This window comes from Euprymna scolopes, chromosome 15 (assembly GCF_053919585.1).
Source record: "Euprymna scolopes isolate OS-2025 chromosome 15, ASM5391958v1, whole genome shotgun sequence".
In the NCBI taxonomy this organism is placed as follows: Eukaryota; Metazoa; Mollusca; class Cephalopoda; order Sepiida; family Sepiolidae; genus Euprymna; species Euprymna scolopes.
Genome location: NC_136496.1, coordinates 53341487 through 53363250, shown reverse-complemented (window position 1 = coordinate 53363250; position 21764 = coordinate 53341487). Strand labels below are relative to the sequence as shown.

General features: G+C 40.7%; 1 protein-coding gene across 1 annotated transcript in view; it reads right to left on the bottom strand.

Annotated features, from left to right (window-relative positions):
* LOC145293827 (splicing factor 45-like) overlaps nucleotides 1–21764 on the bottom strand; it is a 269412-nt gene that overhangs the window by 125388 nt on the left and 122260 nt on the right. The window contains exon 5 of the mRNA XM_080140477.1: nucleotides 8820–9028. Coding sequence (XP_079996603.1) covers nucleotides 8820–9028 — 209 coding nt within the window. The remainder of the gene's footprint in view (nucleotides 1–8819; nucleotides 9029–21764) is intronic.

Sequence of the window (21764 nt, the reverse complement as noted above, 5' to 3'; positions counted from 1 at the left end):
AGAAAGCGGCCCAACCACAGAAGAAGAGGACGGAGAAGGACCCGGAAAGTCGGGGGAGCCAGCACGCTTCATCAACTGCGGACTGGCCCACCCTGCCTGGAAAAGGTCAGACCCCCAACTCTATGACCAGTTCTTCCTCCACCAAGCAGAAAGCGCCTGTCACCGCTCCCCCAGCTCCTGGTCCATCGAACATACAACAAGGAGGAGTTGCAGCATGGGGACAGAAAGAAGAGGAGAAAATGACTCCTCAGGAATACCGTGACCTCTTCCTCTCGACATACAAAAGCGTCACGGAAGGAAACACTGTTCAGCCACTCCCAGGTCAGGTGGAAAGTCTAGAGAAGAGAGTGTTATCTCTAATCACCTCTGACACTAAGACCAGAAGCCTGACAGGGATCAATAAAGAAACAATGGTGAAGATCCTGATGGAGCAGAACATCCCTGCGAACTACATCTGCAGGAAAAGCTATGCCATGTGGGATGTCCTGCTCCCCACCCCAGAAGACGCCGTTAGACTTGCTAAGGCAAACCACCAATCAAAAAATATAAAACTACATCCGGTTTACCTTAACAAAAGAAGGACAGTGGTGTCGGTACTGAACGTCCCCTGCTACATGGGAGCAAGACAGCGGGGGGCCATCCTCAGCCAATATGGAGATGTCGAGGAGGTCACGCCCTGCCGCGATCAGAGAAACATCATGACCGGCGACTACAAGGTGCAGATGGTGGTGGATAAGGTGGGCTTCTTCAGCATCCCGGCCACGATCCAGTTTGGGGATTGGACGCTCTCCTTGATAGTCGAAGGGAGGAGGCCCCACTGCTGGCAATGCCAACAACAGGGCCATATGGCCAAGGACTGCCCAAAACGGAAAGCAGCCAGCAGAAAACCGGAGGCGTCCAAAACCGCAGTCATGGCCCCCGCTCCAGCTAAGACCACAAACCCCCCAGAAGCCAAACAGGGATGGGTGACGGTCGCGAAAAAGGGCAAGACCAGCAAACAGCCCTGCACTCAAGTAGCGATAACAGCCCAACCCGAAGACAATGGAAAAGAAGTCACCAACATGGACACACAAGTACCAGCCTCCTCGAATAAAAGAAAACTTCAAGAATCCGAGGAGGAAGCAGTGTCGGAGGAAGAGGAAGAAGCCTCACCGACCAAGACAGCGCTGAGCGCTACAGAAATAAGAAGAGCTAGGAGGAGAAAGAGCCGGAAAATGAGGGCAGACCACCAAACCCCCACAGAGACTGACTTACCAGCTGAAAATCAGTCGCTGCGCCCCGTCTCCTCTTCGACTCCGCAGCCTAAGCTACAAACATCCCCCTCGCCCGCACTCCCTAACACGCCGATAGATGCTCCGTGCCCCGTGTCTTTCGACAAGTCCACTAACGTCGCTACAGAACAAAACACTCTCTCCCCAAAAACCTCTCCCCCTACTCAGCATCAAGAGAACCCCTCCCCGGCGGTGAGAACAGAAAGAACTAAGAAGCTGCCATTCCTGCCAGGAGGCAGGATATGCGAAACGGACCTTCAGCGGATTACACCAGAACTGAAAGGAAAGCAGAAGGTCCGTTTCAACAAGCTCCAAAACTTTTTATATGTGGATGGTGACAGAGTCACACAACCGCACTGTTTTAAAGATGCCCCCTTACTGACAACTTTTGTAAGGGCCAACAAGGACTCGAGAACGGAGGGTCTATGGGCAATGCTGGAGGCAGCCAAGGAGGCAATACCAGGCCAACAGCTTGTCGACATGGACCACCCGTCTCTTAAAAACTTATCAGTGAAATGCGAAGGTCGCACACCCCTGTATGTCCATCCTTCCCTATACAGGGCATTAAAACTAACTTTTCCCCTGGACGTGGGAGGCGTTGCCAAGGATGGATTACCTTCTGCGGAGCTGCTGACCGGAAGCCTTGGGCAAGCCTGCTACGTCCTCACTCCCGAGGACTTCAGACCCGTCTGTGACACTGCCTAAGGTAAGTGAACATGGCTTTAAACTTGGCTACATTTAATGTGAGGGGCATCAGGTGTCGAAGCAAGGCCTCGCGCGTTGTGAGAGACCTGGTGTCCCTTAAGGTAGATATCGCCGCTATCCAGGAGACCCACTTTGTTTGTGACGAGGATTGTCAGGTGCTGGTAAACGATTACGATGTTTACTTAGCATATGGCAATACTTATAGTCGTGGAATCTCCTTGCTAGTGAAACGCACCCTGTCAGCGTCGGTGAATGTTGTTCACGCAGGCGAGGACGGGCGGGCGCTTGTTGTTGATGTTGCTGTTAATTGTAGTGTTTTTCGGATTGTTGCTGTTTATGCTCCCAATGCTGCTGTAGAGAGGGCAACCTTTTTTCGACGGTTGGAGGGCTTCTTAGTGGATCCGGAACGGTTAGTTTTAATGGGTGATTGGAATGCAATCCTTGATCCCAGTATAGATAAGGTCGGGGGGGCTAGTGGGTCGGCGTGGTGTGACAGCACTCTGTCTGACCTGATGGCTTCGTGCGATCTCGTCGACAGATTTCGTCTTGATCATCCAGGGCGGGAGATGTGGACGTGGCATTCTGTAGTGCCTTCCCATCCGAGTACTTACTTGGATCGGATGTTAGTTAGAAGAGGCGACATAGACTTCCTATCTTGCCCCACGTTCCACTTATTAGGACACTCGGACCATAAACTTGTTATGGCCCGTTTGAACTTGAGTGCTAGGCCTAAACTGGCCGGATATGGAAGTTCAACAACTCCTTGTTGGAGCTGGAGGACTACCGGTTGAAGGTCACTGAGCTAATTCAGAGGGCTTTAGTGGGGGCGGTTACAGGGAATAAGTGGTGGGTTAGTCTTAAGGCTAAAATTAGGCGCTTCTCTGTCAAGTATAGCCAACCCCTCGCGTTAGATAAGGCTGAGGCAAAGAGGCGCTTAGAGGATAAGCTGACCCGGGCGGTGGAAGGGGGGGATCCCCTAGAGTTAGCACTAGCTAAACAAGATCTCAACCGCTTGGCTAGCGAGCGGTATGAAGGTCAAGTAGTTAGGGCTAGGTTAAACAAAGTTTCTAACGAGGCTGTGAATGTTGACGCCGTTGAGCGTAAGGCTGCTTTAAGGCGCGGTTCGGATGGGTACATTCGTAAAGTACATAACCTGGAAGGACACGCTTTAGTATCGACTCGGGAGATCTGCGAGGGGTTTCGGGAGCATCTATCGGTGCGCTTCACCCAACTACCCAGGCTCAGGGTTGATGAGTTTGGCAGCTATTTGGCTGACTCGCCCCGCCTCACGGCGGCTCGAGCGGCTAGCTGTGATGGTCTTATTACTGAACATGAGGTCATTACTGCGTTGAAGCAGGTCGGCTATAACAAATCTCCGGGGCTTGATGGTTTACCCTACGAGTTTTACTTGAGGCTGTCGCCCATGTTGGTCCCTCTTCTGAAGGATATGTTCAACCATTGGTTTGCCCAGGGCTCCATCCCTGGACAGGTGACCAAGGGTGTGATCACATTGCTGAGGAAAGGTCAACGGCATGGCGGGAGGGAAAACTTTGATGATTTTAGGCCCTTGACTCTGCTAAACACAGAGTTAAAGATTTTGGCAAAGATTCTTGCGAATCGCTTGCAGGTTGTCATCACTGATTTGATCGAACCAGACCAGACTTATGCTGTGAAGGGGAGATCAATTCAAGACAATTTGCATTTGATACGCTCGATCATAGAGGGTACAGAAGACGACGCCGAAGCCGCGCTGATCAGTTTAGATCAGTCCAAGGCATTCGATAGGGTCGACCATCGGTTCCTAGGATCTGTGTTAGAGGCCACCGGATTTAATCCGGACTTCCGCAAGTGGATCTTTGTTCTGTATGACAGGCCAACGGTGGCGGTGCAGATCAACGGTAAGCTATCGGAGTCATTCGCTGTCTCTCGGTCGGTGCGACAGGGTTGTCCGCTGTCGCCTCTGCTGTATGTCCTGGCGTTGGAACCCCTCCTTCGCAATTTAAGGGATGAGGCGACTACACCAGTCCTGCGCGGAATAGCTCTCCCTGGAGGCACACGAGCCAGGGTTTCCGCGTTCGCCGATGACGTCACCGTGTTTGTGTCTTGCCTCATGGACATTCAAGCGGTGGTCGAGGCGCTCGCTCGATACGAAGAAGTAACAGGGGCCATCTTCAACCGTAGCAAGTCTGCTGGCCTGCGGTTGGGGGCCTGGACCGGGGTAAACTCGCTTCCAGGTATTTTCAGCTGGACCGATGGACCGGTCCGTATTCTCGGTGTTTGGTTTGGACCGGGACTTCAGCTGGAAAAGAATTGGTCGGAAGTACAGTCTAAGGTCAAATCGTCAGTCAAGACTTGGATTGGAAGGAAATTGTCCTTGAAGGGTCGGGCGGAGGCGTGTGCTACATACGTCTTTCCGCTCATCCTTTACTGTTTGTCTGTACTTCCTCTCCCTGCAGAACGCCTAACCCGCTTACAAGGGCGCCTCGATTCACTTTTGTGGAACGAGGGTAAGCACTATGTCTGCAGAGAGGTCTGTGTTCAACGTCCGAGCGAGGGAGGCCTGAGTCAGCCCAGTCTCTTGTGTCACAGAAACGCCGAGAGATTGGCTTTCCTGGGTCGTTCGCTTGAAGGAGACGCTCCTTGGGTCCCTGTGGTTGAGAACTCGTTTCCCAATCTCAAACCCAACCCTTCGGTAGAAGGTCGTCGTAGACCGAAGGGGGAGTCCAAGTTCTTCTCCGAATGCCGGACCGCTCTTAGAGCTTTGCCGGGGACCAGTGTCCTCGATCAGCCAAGGAAGGAACTGTATCGGGATTTAGTGGAGGGGACCGCGAAGGATCCACTTTGTAGGCGGATGGGATGGTCGATGAAGGTTGTCCGTTCTCAATGGTGTTGGGCGCCGGGACGGGAGATTCTGAATAACTCGGAATTCTCCCTGACTTGGCGACTGGTCCGAAATGCGCTGCCCCTCTTCGACGAACTTTTCCGGTATAAAGAACATACCAGGCGCTTCTGTCCGTGCTGTGACGAACGCGAGCCCGAAACTATCGAGCACGCGTTTTTTAGTTGCAGCCGGATACAGCCCCTTTTAAAGTACGTCGAGGGGGTAACAGCTCGCATCGATGCCGAGTGTCTGCTCGATCTCGACGTAGGAACTTTTGTGTACAACATGGAGCCGCCGTTCCCCAGGGAGGAAAGTTTGGTTTTTCTGGCGATCCTAGCAGTAGCGCGCATTACCATCTGGATCACGCGCCTCAAGTTGGTCCGCGAAGGGACATCTGTTCCGGATCGGGATCTGATTGTTTACTTTAAACATTTGCTTAAAGTAAAGATCAGATGCGATTGGAAGAGGTTGCCTAGAGTGGAATTTGACAAGAGGTGGGTGCACAGCACTAGTTTGTGCATCCGTCGAGGAGCCAAGTTTCAATACGTGTTCCCTCCTTAGGCATGGCATGGGCGGTGCTGGGTCCTACGGAACCCATCCCGCCTAGGTTAGCATAAGTTCAGTAAAGTAACTCTTGACTGGTGGTACAAATGAGATCCTGTCCCTGATTTTATTTTTTGGTATTAGAGAACCTCTGAGTCTGCCCAACCCCTCTGCTCCTCAGGTTTATTTTCTGATGTCCCCGGTCGCTCCCCTACTCAGAGGTCACCCTCCTACCCCCTCCATCCGTTGCTTTATTTTCTCCCACCTCTATTAAGGCCATTTCCCCAAACCCATTAGGGAGGCCCTGCTTGTTTTCGGTTCCCCGGAAAACAGTGGGAAATCTAACCACATAGAATAGTACAGGGGGGTCTTACTAACAACACATTAGTAGTTTTTTCCCTTAATTTTTGAAATGAACATTTTTATTAGCTTATTCCCACTCCACGAACATTTTATTCCAAATTAATTCAAGAACTCTTTCTAATGAAATCGAACTTTATTTTCTCACACATGCATATACACACAAAAAAAAAAAAAAAAAAAAAAAAAAAAAAATGCACACACAACACACAGATAAGTTTTTACAAAATTGTACATAAGTTATTTTTTACACTGAACGCTGGGGTATTAGTTAGATTAAGATCCACAGAGTGATTGAGGTATTTTGGTAAATGTTGCCAATCAAGAGTAAGACTTCAAAGTTTCATCTGTTAGATAGTCAAAAAGACCCTGTACCCTCCCCCTCCCAATTTCTTATAGGGCCTTGTGCCTAATTTTGTTGTGTTAATTTTTGTTTTTATAATTTGATATTGTAAATTCATTTTTTGACTTCAATAAAATAAATAAATAAGATCAAATGTAGTATCTGTTCCGGCAGATACTGCACTTAAGATAATTTGTACCAGTCAATGGAGGGGAAACCCTCTATACTGGGACAATTATTATTTTTGGTAACCAGAGTGCCCCCTTTTTGCCTACTTTTAGGGGAGCTGGTTTTTACCTCACATTAAAAACGGCCTTGTGCCTAATTTGCTCAGTGGGGGAGCAAATAAATACCATCTGTTCTTCAGATGCTGCACTTAAGATAATTTGTACCAGTCAATGGAGGGGAAACCCTCTATACTGGGACAATTATTATTTTTGGTAACCAGAGTGCCCCCTTTTTGCCTACTTTTAGGGGAGCTGGTTTTTACCTCACATTAAAAACGGCCTTGTGCCTAATTTACTCAGTGGGGGAGCAAATAAATACCATCTGTTCTTAGAAATAAAGCGGTTTGATCTTTCGCCCCCCTCCCCCTAACTCACATTATGCCTGCCACCTTCCTCCCTCTAAATAGAATTAGTTAATATATGAAAAATATATAACACGCGTCTTATTTTTTTACTTGGCCTTTAAATCTCGTTTCCTGTCTAGACATCTCTCTCTCTCTCTGTTTGTGTGTGTGTCTCTTTCCCTGTATCTCTCTCTCACTTTATCTTCCTTACTCTAAAGAGTGTTACTAAAAAAGAAAATGGCGTCTGGCTTTGTTTTTTTTGGGGGAGAAACATCAATCGTTAGTATTTTTTGTAAGCATATTTTTTTTTTTACTACACATTTTTGGCTTGTTATTTTTCGTTTAACTATCGTATCTAACTATTTTTAAACCTGCTAATAACTTTGGTAACGTTTTCCTAACGTGAAATTTTTGTATTTTGATGTGTATGATAGTCGTCTTTTTTACCGATAGTCAATGTTTTCATATACATACCGCCATTACAGCTTGCTTACGTCAAGGTCACGTGACATGACTCAGCGTTTATTAAATTACGTATAAATATTGTTAAAATGTCACTTTTTGGAGGAGGGCCCTGTAGAAAAAGGGTCGGTTGAGTAACTTAGATTGGACCTTTCGGGCCCAAAATTTGATATTTGTCGCCCGGAGAGTGGGGCTTTCATATGAGACCAAATTTGTGAATTTTTGTTCTGTCTGTCAAAAGGTTTTAGCAAACATACAAACATACATACATTTGCGCTTTTATATATATAGATATATACATGTATATATATATATATATATATATATACATATATATATATGTATGTATGTATGTATGGGGGGCTGTTTCAACAGTAAAGCAACCTATTTTTTTAACTCAAAAAGTTGAAGAACTACAAAAACGGAAGCAACGGAACAACATTTTATACTCCAGAATATATTTTTCTACATAGTCACTACCATTTCAATGCACTTTGTCAGGAATTCAATGATACAACACTGCTTCTGACTCATATGCATGCCAGTGGTTGCTTTCTTAGAGTCTTTCATCATCAATATCTACAATAGAGAGACGAAATTTACAAGTCATGAATGCATGAGTTCAGATATCACAACAATGCAATTTGCAATCGCTATTGATTCATTCGGGCAGGATAAAAAGTAGGAGGCATTACTTTTGGAACAAGTCATATATATATATATATATATATATATATATGTATATATATATATATATATATATATATATATATATATAGTGAGGATTTTGTTTTCTCCAGTTTGGAATTTAAATTGAAATATGCAAGTTTACCTTTATAAACTTATATTTAGCCAATATGCAGTACAGATTTTTTTTTAAATAAACAAATATTTATTTATTTAAAATCAAATTTTTTCTGTAGTGTTTTCATCAGGTTTAGGACCAATCTGTGTTTTTTCTTTTTTTTCCTTCCTCATGGCACAATGTCACACGAAAAAGAAAAATCTTCACTAATTCACACACGCCAATGCATTCCTCCTATTTTGTACATTTGTAAATATCACCAATAAAGAACAACACACAGATTTTATTTATTATTTTTCATTGTGACACTGAAGAAGAAAAAAAAATAAACAAACTGGTCCTAATTCTGACAAAGATGCTATGATCGTCAAAACTTTGATTTTTACAAAAATACATTTTTTCAAGTAAAGTTCATTTTTTTTTTAATCTGAATTGTATATATATAACTTTCTAAACAAAAATATTTTAAAAAATACACACACACACACACACACACACACATATATATATATATATCGTGTTTTTTTGACATTTTACAAGCTGTGAAATTTGCAACTCATATCACATTGTCACTACTTTCAAATATCAAACTTATTATGCATAGAGTTTTGATATTAAAGAGGACAAACATATTCTTTGAAGCTCCATTTGTTTTTGTTTTTAATAAATGAAATTTGCAGAATTCAATTAAAAAAAAAGAAGAAAATGTGATGATAAAAACAAAGCTGTGGAGTTGATAGCCTAAATGCTAGACTTAATCTCTGGAAATGTTAAACAGTCAAGTTCTGCTTATAATTTGGACTTGATTTTTATCACTGCTATAAAATAGTCCGCTTCCAAATAGAAACTGAATAACAGGAAATGAGTAAAGTAAATACCTGGACATTGTTTCGTCACGATCTTGATCTTTTTTCACTTTTTCTTCATCTCGTTCTTTTTGCCTTTGTTCACGTCTTTTCTTGACAATTTCTTCATATTCATTTGGACGCAGTGGCTCATATTCATCAGCCACGCCTGTCAATGAAGGAATCGGTTCAGAAGCAATAAATGGTGAGTTTCCCAGAGAAGCAGGTGGTCCACGTTCAAGCTGAATCACAAAAGAAAACATTAATGTTAGTTTCTTTTCAGTTTAACTACTTCAGTTCGGAAGCATCCAAATTCACCCACTAGTTTTTATGTTTAGACTGGAAGTGAGTGAACTAGGTAATATTTCAATAAAATCAGGATTTCAGAATTCTTGACAAATAGTGAACTAGGTAATATTTCAATAAAATCAGGATTTCAGAATTCTTGGAGCATTTGAAAAAGAAATTTTCATTTAAATACAAATAAAATGTTATGATCGATTCAAGACACTAAACTTTATGAGAATCATGAATTATAAAATAATGACAAACTTAATTTCACACATACTATTTGAAAGAGGATTAAAATTAAAAGAATAAACAAATGTCACAAGTAAGAAGCATGTTGTAGTTTGCTTGAAGCATTGTTTATCAAATAAAAAGGTGTGTTTGAAGGCTTTTTGATGTAGGAATTATTCAGTCATTGGAAACAAAGAAATAAATAATGATAAATAATTCAAAGAGTTCAATAATTTTCAATAAGTATTTATTTACCTTACTGTAAATGGTATATTTCTTCAAATATTTTTGAGGGTATACTCCATTTTCAAGAGGTAAGAAATGTAGATCAACTCTCTATGCTGTTGTTTTCTGTTTGAGGAAATATACCATTTACAGTCAGGTAAATAGTTATTGAAAATTACTGAACCTTTTGAATTATTTATCATTATTTATTAATCTGTTTCCAATGACTGAATAATTTCTGCATTGACAAGCCTTCAAAAACACCTTTTTAAATGTTATAAGTATTTTTCTCAATCTATTTCTGCTCAATTTGACAGTCTAATTCTAAAAGTTAGAGTGAGTCTTTGTTTTCATCTTATTTTTCAGCTGTGTCGATTCTAGCCAATCACAAGTACTAGTTTATAATTTGCCTTCTAGTAACAGAAATCGTGTAAGAACAACTTGTTGAACACAGGCATACGTGTGTTTTTGAGGTCCTATCGTTAGTAATTACATCTGAGTGAGGCCTCCCATTTCCCAAGTCTAAGACATGAGATCATCTGCATGTCGAGATCATTATAATCCACTCAAAGCCATCTTACCTATTCAATCTTCAGTCTTCAACTAATGATGGGCATAAAAGTTCTTATGGAAATTTTAATTTTGATTTCAAATAAGTTTTCATTATAATACCTTTACTTTATATATCATTTTAAACAGTGTTTTTCATTCCATCTGATTGTTTAAATTACAATCGTTTTAAAACAATTATGTCTTCTTTTCAAAACATTGCATACAAAATGGAAAAAAGCAAATTCATACAGTTTTCTTATTTCAAATAAAGATAGGCCAAAAAGCTGCTAAAACAGCTTGTGATGTTAACAAAGCATTTGGTCTAAGAACCACTACTGAACGCACAGCACAAAAGTGGTTTAAGAAATTTTCGTGGCAGTAGCAAGAGTCTTGAAGATGATGTGCATAGTGATCAGCAATCAGATGTTGACAACGATCAAGAGCCTCAGTCAAAGCCAATCCATGCACAATTGTTCGAGAACTTGCTTCTGAATTAGGCGTAACATATACAATGATTTCCAACCACTTGAGAGAGATTGGAAAGACAAAAAAACTTGGTAAATGGGCGCCTCATGAATTAAACGATAATCAAAAGAAACGCTGTTATGTAGAGCTATCTTCCCTTCTTTTACAAAAGAAAAAACAACCTATTTCTCAACTGGCTTGTTAATTACAATGAAATGTGGGTTCTTTGGGACAACTGGCGATGCACAGCTCAGTGGTTAGACACCAACGAAGCTCCACGACACATCCTGAAGCCAGTGTTGCACCAAAAGAAGTTCATACTGACTGTTTGTCTGCAACCAGTCTCATCCATTACAGTTTTTTGAATGTGAAACTATTACAGCAGTGAAGCACCATCAACAAATAGATGAAATGCATCAGAAACTTCGGCAACAACACCCAGCATTAGTCAACAGAAAAGGCCCAATTCTTCTCCACGACAATGCCCAAATGCACATTACTAAAATGATCTTGCAGAAGTTAAATGAATTGGGTTATGGAACTATGCCTCATCCACCATACTCTCCAGATCTCTCACCTACTGACTACAACATTTTCAAGCATCTCGACAACTTTCTGCCTGAGAAATGCTTCAAGAACCTAAGCAATATCAAAAATGCCTTCAGCGACTTCATTGCCACCTGAACACAAGATTTTTACATTACTGACATAAATACACTTGTTTTGCATTGATTCCGATGGTGCTTATTTCAATTAATAAATTTTTGTTTGATCCGAGATTTGTTCATATGAATTTAAAAGTTAAAAACCACAAGAACTTTCTTGTCAACCTGATATCAACTGCCATTCCCTCAAATCCTAGATGTTTGCTTATCCTTCATTCCAGTCCACCACTGCACCTAGCCACATCCGTTTTTTTCTCAGCTATTCAGAACTGGTTACATTCAGTTCAATCTTTCCATCAATATTGAAAACACCTTATTATCATGTGTCACTTTCTGTGTGGAGTCCAAATGGGGTTGCTGATTTTTTGTTTTACAGTCCTTCACGTATCCTTCCTCATTTTTGTATTATCTTAATTGACCATTTGTAGGGAGAAAGGGCAAGAACAGAGCATTGTATGATCAGCAGTTATATTCATCTCAGGCATGATTGCATCAGAAATAATATGAAGATCAGAAATAATATGTCCAAGTATCGACCCCTGACGCACACCAACATTGATATGATGTTTTGATGTACAGCTTTCAAGAACAGCCTTTTAACTAAGAATAATCTAACCATATGAATATTCATCCAGTAATACTGTACAAGTTGAGTCTCCTGAGAAAACCTTCAAGCCCTTGGGGATATTTAGCACTAAAGCGTTACCTTACTTATCTAATGAGTTATATGTTGTCATAGGCGGATGTATATTCCTCTTACGATATGAAGAAATTATCATTTCTTACACAAATGATAATATTAATTATCCAAATAATGACACATGATAAAAATAATTATTAATATAATTAATAATTATAACAAAATAAAAATACTTAAAATATTATATAATAATATAAAATGTAATAAATTACTTAATTAAAAGAAATAAAAATAAAAGATTATATAAAATAATATAAAAAGTATTACTTAAAAATTTGAATGAAAACGTTTTTTTGGTGTCTCTGGAGATTTTCAAAAGGTAAAACAGAAAAAGATTCTTTTTCTGTTTCTCTAGCGACGACTATAAATAGCGAACGGTTGCTATTTATAGTCAGTTATAATACAGGACTGGGATGTGTTCTTAGACGTCCAGACCATATGACTTTGACCGAAGAAATCACAAGCAAATTTGAGTCGTTAAATAACAGATGAACTGGACAACAAGATACAAAGAAAAAATCTCTTTCATCAATAACTGGTCAGTATAGATTTTTCTGAATTATATTTGATCAAAAGCATTTATATCTAAAAATATATATATATATATAAAAATAAAAACTATTACTTTAATCAAAAGGGAAATAACTAGAAAACAGAGTTATTCCCCTTGCACCGTTACGATTGTAATAAAAATTCGTTTTCTTTCTCCTTTGTTTTGTTTTTCTTCTTTTTTTTTGTAATAAAATTTCTTTTTTCAAATTCTTTTTTTTTGTTTTTCACTCTTTTTATTTTTAATTAATATGTTTGCGGCGTTCAGTTACCCCTAGACAGGGACACAAAAACCGTAACATATTAATTTGGGGGCTTGATCGAACCAACATTGATTTGGGGGCCTCGTCCTATCAATTTGGGGGCTCGATCAAACCAATATTAATTTGGAGGCTTGTACTAACCTATTTAATATATATATATATATATATATATATATATATATATATATATATATATATATATATATATATATATATATATATATTAATTTGTGGGCTTAGTCAAACCTATTAAAACTTATATAAACATTTTTTTGAAACTAAACAAAATCTGTTGCAGGCTTTATACGGTCCATAAATAACACTTATTTGGATGTTAGTCTATTTTAGATGTTACTTGGTTAATCTAATCTTTATCGTAAATAACATTTATTTTGGGAGAATCAAAATATATGAACATATAGTGATCGTACGAACGATCGGTAAACAAAAACAATAAAACCGTGTGTTCTAGTCTGTTAATACATAGATTACAATGTGCAAATAGTAATATCTAAGTGATTAATAATTGACCTTTAAGAATGTGTAGTCCGTTCGTTTATTACAGTAAAAATAAAAACTAATATAAAATTAAACACACAAAAAAAGAAAGTAACAAGAGACGCTTACAAAAACTATATATAGGAATCGAAAATAAACCTTTACTGCTTGTCATGGTTCAAAAAAAAAAGTAAAAATAATAAATAAATTAATCATTACTAAATAGAAAAAGAAGATAAATAAATAAATATATACATTTATATAAGTTTTTATTTATTTGCTTCCCCACTGAGCAAATTAGGCAGGAGGCCGTTTTTTAATGTGGAGATAGGGGGAAGGAAAGAGGGGATCCAGCTCCCGAGAGGAGGGAAGTGGGAGCAGGATTAGAAACTGTTGGTATGAAGGGTTGCCCCTTCGGCCTTCAGTGACCAAGGTCAGATATGTGGTCTTTGCTAGTCATACGCCCAGACCGGGCAAGTTAATATAAAACAAAAAGTAAAGAACCTTATCGAAAAGTGCAGACGCATCCATAAATATTGAAAACAAATGAAAGGGAGATAACCTCATCCTTTAAAAATAAACATACAACTGACTGCATTTTCATAACTACTAAAAATACAAACAAAATAGTTAAAACATTATAAATATTAAAACTGTGAATAATGATAAAAATAATTAAAAAAAAAAAAAAAAAGACTTGGAAAGAAGGAATACATAAAAAATAATAAATATAATAAAAAACTGCCTTTTTCTATAGAAACATTTTAAGAAAAATTTTTTAAAATACTATCTTTAAAAAAAGGGGGGGGCACGGTCCTTAAACTGCAGTGAGTGCGCCTCCCGAGGAGGGGGGGGGGTCACGTCAAACATACAAAAGGGAATAAATCCGAGAAAGTAGAATCTCCACTCCCGTTGCACCTACTCTCCTGCCAGATCTGGAATCTCCCAGCACCGAAAAATGAAGCTTGTTTTGTAGTTTCCAACTTCACGTGCACACGTGATTTTGCGAGAACGCACGTAATAAAATGCTGGCCGCCATCTTTGTTTTTCCTTTTCTTGGCCTGAACTTGCTTGCACACCCATGGTAAGACTTCTATTTTTCTTAGCTTCTGACCACACGCCCCCCTGATCTCAAGATCATATTTCATAGTCTTTCATCCACTGTGGCGGTCACCTCTCTCTACTTGGCCTCTGAGGTGTCTCGTCCTCTTCCTGTTGCTGCACATTCCCCTCAATTGCTTCGCCTTCCATTGATCTGATGTCGAGAATATGCCTCGGTACTCCATCCACCACAATGTTGTTTCTGGTGTTCCTCCCAGTCACACGACCTCTACTCCATTGTGTGCTGCAGCGCACCCCCGGTGGCTTCACCCATACCTCATCCCCGAGTTTAATTGTCCCTGTCGCCTCTGCCTCTCTGCTTGCTGGCTCAACCCTGGGATGTCTCCAGAAATATGCAAACGTTGACAGTTGCGGAACCGTCTCTGGCACTTGTCCCAATCAAGGTGACATGTTATACTAGAAGACAGCTTGCTCAGGTGAGGTGCCTCCTCTTTCCGCAAATGCCTTTATGGTGCGGTGGTTTCTCGCCACGATCCCGTTGCCACTGGGTCTGTAGGCAGCTCTGAAAAATTGTTAAATATTCCATTTCTTCAATACTTCTGTCACTGTTACCTACTTGAATGCGGTCACGTTGTTGGTTAACAGCTCTTCCACGGGAACTCGCTCCAAAAACACCTCATCGAGGAATGCCGTTATTTCATTGCCTGTTCCTCCACATAGCTTCTTCCATAGGGCAAATCGCCCGAGCCCGCAGTCAATCATGGGCAGGTAAAGTCCACCCCTGTAATGGGTGACATCACATGCCAGTCTCTCCCAGGTTCCACTCACCTCCAATTGACCAGCTTCATGTGTGCTTGGAGCAGGATCAATCGACTGACATCTGTCGCATGTCCTGACCGCTTGCCTCACTTGCTCCTTGGTGACACTCGGGTCGACTCTTCACCAAGTACCACGTCCTCTCTACCCCCCTATGGTGCAGATTGTGCAGCTCTTGCACGCCAACATCATCTAGATCTGATGCAGCAACAACATCTTTCTTTGGCACAAGCCAGCTCTTCTTCAATCTTGTGAGAGCATCTGCTCGGTTCTTCTCAGAAGCCACCATGTCTATGCGAAGCTTCAAACAAAACTCCTGCATCAGCTTAGCTAGCATCCCAAGCCTGCGCTTCATTAACATCTCTGCTGCCCCTTTCGTTCTCATCCTTTTTTCGCTTGAAATGAGGGACTTTAGCCAAGCAAACACCGTAGCAGAGACTGTTTTGATGCAGATGTCACGCAGTCCCCATTTCAAGGCCAGATTGACCCCTTTGATTACCGCATCTAATTCTGCTACATTGATGTTGTTAACATCATTCTTCTTCCTTAACCAGGCCACATCTTCTGCAACCACTCCTCCAACTTCCAAGACTACCCCTGTTGCAATGCTGCTTGCATCACACCACACCACTCCATCCAATGTTCACGGTACGTTCCAGGTTCCCCGGACTGGGTCTTGCCGTTCTGCTTCTTTCAAGAGCTCTTTCATCATGGCGACCGTTCTTCCTCCCACTTTATCATCCCATCCTCTTCCTTCGGCGTGTCTCTTTATGTAGCTGCATGCTGGTCTAAGCCAGCCAACAACAGGGTAATGTCCGATCAACTTCCCACATATGGAAAAAATTTCCTGTCTGTTGAGCTCTTGCTTCAGTTGCGGGATCTCGTTTCCCCTTCGAAACTCTAGGCTGCCCGACGCACCTTGTTTCAGCCTTAGCCCCAAAGCAGCCCCACCATCTAATTTTTCCGGCGCTTTTGCAAACAACCCAAACCTCTTCAAATGATCCACCACCTCGTTGGCAGTTACCAGAGTCTCATTCACAAGAATGTCGTCTATGTATGAACTCACTACCTCATCTCCTTTTCCCATTGTTTCCAGAATCTTCCTGAGGATGGTTGACATGATCTTGGGTGCTGAATTCAACCCGAACCCCACTTGCGTAAGGCAGTAGGTTTTGCCTTTGTACCTGACTAACTGGTATTTCCAGAGCTTCTTGGCGATGCGGAGTTGCAAATAGGCAGATTTTAGATCTACCAACGTAGACGTCCCATTCATCTGCATCCATTCTCTAATGGTCTCACTGCACACATCTACGGTATCACCTCTTTTTGTTTTATTTTACTTCAGTCGAAGTTCTCAGAAATCAAGGGTCCCACAACCTGGGGCTAACACTTGAAGTCTATATGAGATACATAGATATTCGAATGTTCCATTAAAGTTCTTTATCTCTCAAACACTGAGTTAGTAAAGAAATTGAGAACATAATTTTCCTCTCCACAATTAACCATTTTATATGTTGTAGTATATCTTTCATGTTGGTCTCATGGTCTTACTGGATTCCAGGACAAGAATTTGTCTAGTCTGGTGGAGTATCAAGCTTCGTGCTATTACTTGAGGTAATATCACTTGGAGAAGGTGCACCATTCCTCGGAAAATCTGTGGAGTAGCCGTAGTGAGGAGATCTTATTTGGGCTGCAAATACTATGTGATTTTGAATATTTGGTCAGGGTTTACTTCTATGGAAAAAGTATCCTCATGCCAGATTGTTCTGACAAACCCCTGTACAGAGAGACCTCAGACACTCGAGGACAGTGTCTAGTAGGAATTCAATTTCTCTCACCTCCAGTATGGCACTCAACATGTTGGTTCAGCTCTCGGAAATCCAGGACCGGTCTTACTTTCCCTTTAGTTGGTTGCAGAACAGCCATCAACAGCAAAATGCCCGACTCAACGTCATCCGTCCAAGACAGCAGTATACCCTCCCCAATCCATCGGTCCACTCCTTGTTCAAACTCCTTTCCTGCCCCTCTTCTGAGCGAATTAGTGTAGCACGCCACCCTGTTTGCCAGCGATGGCGCTTGATGTTTCCATGCCAACTCTACAGTCCACTACTCTCTGTCGAATTCGGCTTGGAAGTCTTGATCTTTGATCGACATTTTTCTTTCCTCCCCGGCCTTGTTGGTCCCTCCGGGAGCTTGCTCTGTCACTGTGCACTCAGCTAGTCCGAACCTCACGTTGTTGCATGTGATGGTAACACCTCCAAGTCGGCATATCACATCCATTCTAATGATGGCTTGGACGCCAGGCACCAGATGATCGGTGACAATTGCGTGGACCCTCACCCGGTGTTTAGCAATATCAATAGTGACGGTCTTCTTCCTCCCTCGATACTTCACTCGCGACCCATCAAATGCCACTACTTCACCCTTCCCTTTCCATCTTCCGACCAGGGTCGTGTGCACCATGGTAGTGGTACAGCCAGTGCGATCAGGGCCATAACTCCCCGTCCTTCCACCATGATCTTCTGCTTGGGCATCTGCTGTGAGTGCGCCACTATTCCCGAATTGGGCGGCCGCTGGTGCTTTGGCCTCCCCTTGCCAGTTTCCCGAACTCATGCATTTCACCGCTAAATGGCCTCTCCGATTACATTTATAACACACTGTCCGTTGCAAGAACTTCCTACAGTCTCTTCTCATGTGTGGTCCCCCACATTCGAAGCATGCCACCCTCGGGTTCGGCAGACTCCTGCCCACATCCTGCTGTACCGTTGCTGTTGTCCCTCCAGACTCCGTGGGCTGGGTGCTCACCAAGATCTTTGCAGTTTTGAGCAGCTCACTCACATCCAGCGTCTCCACTCCCGGGACCTGCTGCAAATGTTTCGATATCCCTTCCAGGAACCCGGTAATGAATGTCATTTTGACTAGGTGACTCGCGGCGTGTCTCCTGATGCCCGACAACTCAACCAATTTCCTTATCTCATTCGCATAGACATCAACAGATTCACCAGTTCACCTCTTCTCCTTCAACTTATTAAAGGCCTTGAAAGGCTCCTCCGCAAAAGTTTCGATCAGTCGACCCTTGATGGCGTCCGCGTCACCCTGATCTCACTCGCTGAGCTCCAAATAGAGGGCCAGCGCGTCCCCTTCTAGAAACAGTGGTATTACTGCGGCCACATTGTCCAACTTTTGAATCCTTGCCATGCCACCACATCACCGTCGTCATTAAAAGGCTTAATCATGTTGTTTAAATACTCTTTAAAAAAAAAGGGGAGGGGCACCGGCCTTAAACTGCAGTGCGCCTCCGAGTTTCCAGCTTCGCGCGCACACGAGATTTTGTGAGAATACACGTAATAAAATGCTGGCCGCCATCTTTGTTTTTCCTTTCCTCGGCCTGAACTCACTCGCTGCACACCCACGGTAAGACTTCTATTTTTCTTAGCTTCTGACCACATTCTACTACATTAAAAGAAAATTTATACAAGTTATGAAAAACAGAACTATTAGAGATTGCAGCTTATTTCAAGTTGAATATCAATCCAAATATGAAAAAAGCAGAAATTAAAAATAGTGTTGTGGAAGAACTAATAAAAAGAGATATGTTAGACTTTTATAGTGCCAAATCAGATGACAATAACTTCCGTCTTCAAATAGAAATAAAAAAGTTAGAAATCCAAGAAAGAATAGAATTACAAAAAATAGAATTGGAGATACAAACAAACCAGAACTCAAATAACTTACCTGTTAATCCAACTTTCAATGTAGGGCATTACATAAAACTAATACATTTTAATGAAAAAAGGGTAGAGAAATATTTCACTCTTTTTGAAAAGATAGCTACAAATTTAGGATGGCCCTATGACATCTGGCCAACACATTTACAATCTGTATTAAATGGACGAACAGCAGACATATATGCTGCACTAGACATTGAAGAATGCACAGATTATGAAAAAATAAAAAATGCTATACTAAATGGATACGAGTTAATTCCAGAGGCGTATAGACTAAAATTCAGAAATTTTTAAAAATTGGCAAATCATACTTGTGTTGAACTCGCCAGAGAAAAAACAGATTTATTTAATATATGGATTAGAAAAAACAGATTTATTTAATAGATGGATTAGAGCTGAAAAGATAAATGATGATTATGAAAAATGACATCAGCTAATTTTATTAGAAGAATGTAAGCGATGTGTCGGCAAAGAAACACAAATGTGGATGAAAAATAAAAATAAAACATGAGTGAAGCAGCAATAATCACAGACACTCATAATGTAACATTAAGGAAAAGTTATGAAAAGACTAGAATGACTTGTAATCATTTAGATTTTAACACAAAAAACCATTACTTATGTCTCACTCTAACAAAAATTATGTCCATAACCGATTAAGTCCATTCCCAAAATCAAAAATTAAATACACATGCTGTGGTAGACAGAATCACCTGATATCGGAATGCAGGATACAAAAAAGAGACAACGAAGCAAGTACAGCCTGCAAAACCCACGCATTCGCAAAACAAATGAAAATTCATTCTCTCCCTCACTCATCTCTCTCAAGTTCAGATACAAATAAAAAAGTTTCTGAACCATTCCTAGATACATACCAACAATTCATATCTGATGGTGTGTTTCCATAAGAGACCCTAATAAGATTACACTTATAAAAATCTTACGAGACACAGGGGCGTCTCAAACATTATTGCTAGAAGGAGTTTTACCACTATCTGACTTGACCTTCACAGGAGATTATGTCTTGCTACAGAGAATAGATCTGAGTGTCACAAAAAATCTCTTTCATCAATAACTGGTAAATATAAATTTTTCTGAATTATATTTGACCAAAAGCATTTATATCTAAAATCTATCTATATATCTATAAAAGTGAACGTGTCTGTGTGTCTGTGTACATTTCCTTACGCAATAACTGTCAATTTTTAGTCTACAGACTCGAAATTTGATATACAGTGTACTGAGATTTGAGAAAATCTATGTGATCGGTTTTGGGCCAGAAATTTGACTGTTAAGGGGTCAAAGTTCAATGATTTGACCTTTGAGAACTGTACCAAACTCCTCCGACAATTTTGGTCAAAACACTTGAAATTTTATTTATAGGTTCCTTGGACATGGATCTAACTTAATAACTTGATTTGAGCCAGAAACAATAAATCTCGGGGTCAAAGTTAAAAAAATTGACCCTTTTTTTTTTTTTGCTCAGCATACACCTCCAAACACCCAGGCAATGCCGGGCACCCATGCTAGTATATCTATAAAAGTGAATGTGTCTGTATGTCTGTGTATCTGGCCGTCTGTGTACATTTCCCTACGCAATAACTCTGTCAATTTTTAGTCTACAGACTCGAAATTTGATATACAGGGTACTGAGATTTGGGAAAATCTATGTGATCAATTTTTGGTCTAAACACTTGAAATTTTAGATATAGGTTCCTTGAACATGGATCTAACTTAATAACTTGATTTGAGCCCAAAATAATAAATGTTAAGAGGTCATAAAAGGGGTCAAAGTTTAAAAAATTGACCTGTTTTTTTTTTTTTTGCTTAGCATACACCTCAAAACACCTGGGCAACGCCGGGCACCCATGCTAGTATATCTATAAAAGTGAAAGTGTCTGTCTGTCTGTGTACATTTCTCTACGCAATAACTCTGTCAATTTTCAGTCTACGGACTCAAAATGTGATATATAAGATAATGAGATTTGGGAAAATCTTTGTAATCCATTTTCGGACAGAAATTTGGCTGTTAAGGGATCAAAGTTCAAAAATTTCACCTTTGAGAACTCTACTAAACTCCTCCAACAATTTTGGGTATAAACAATTGAAATTTTAGATATAGCTTTCTTGAACATGGATCTAATTTAATAACTTGCTTTGAGCCCTAAATAATAAATATTAAGGAGTCATAATAGGGGTCAAAGTTAAAAAAAATTTGACCTCTGCGGTCTCTACCAAATTACTCAGACAATTTCTGGTGTAAACATTTGAAAGTTTACATAAAGGGTATTCAGAGATAGGGCAAGCTTTTTAATTGGTTTAGGTCGAAAATTTGAGCTTCCAATATATAAATGTATGTATGTATGTTTGCATGTCTGCCTAAAACTTTCAACAAACGTGACGGATTTTCACAAGATCAGAATCATTTTAAAGCCCGACCCTTTAGACGAATACCTAAAAATTAGCTAAAAACATTAACTTCTTCACCCTCAACTGAACACTTTTGAATAGGGAGGGTCGCTTTTTTCGACAATATTTTCGAAAGTCATCCCCTCTTTTCAATTGTCTAGCCTTAATTTAAACCTACGTCACTTCCGGTTTGGCAGTGGTCGTAACAGCAAAGACGTCACGTTTTTTTCCCATTCTTTTCCTCCTTCGCGGTACGGGTTCAAGCCTGCCTTCCTACTACCACCTTTTTTTTGCTCAACACACATCTCCAAACACCTGGGCAACGCCGGGCTGAAATGCTAGTATAAAAAAAACATTACTTTAATCAAAAGGGAAATAACTAGAAAACAGAATTATTTCCCTTGCACTTGTAAAAAGCTTAATAATTCGTTTTCTTTCAACTTTGTGTTTCTTGTTTTGTAATAACATTTTTTTTTTTCAAATTCTTTTTCTTCACTCTTTTTATTTTTAATTAATATGTTTGCGGC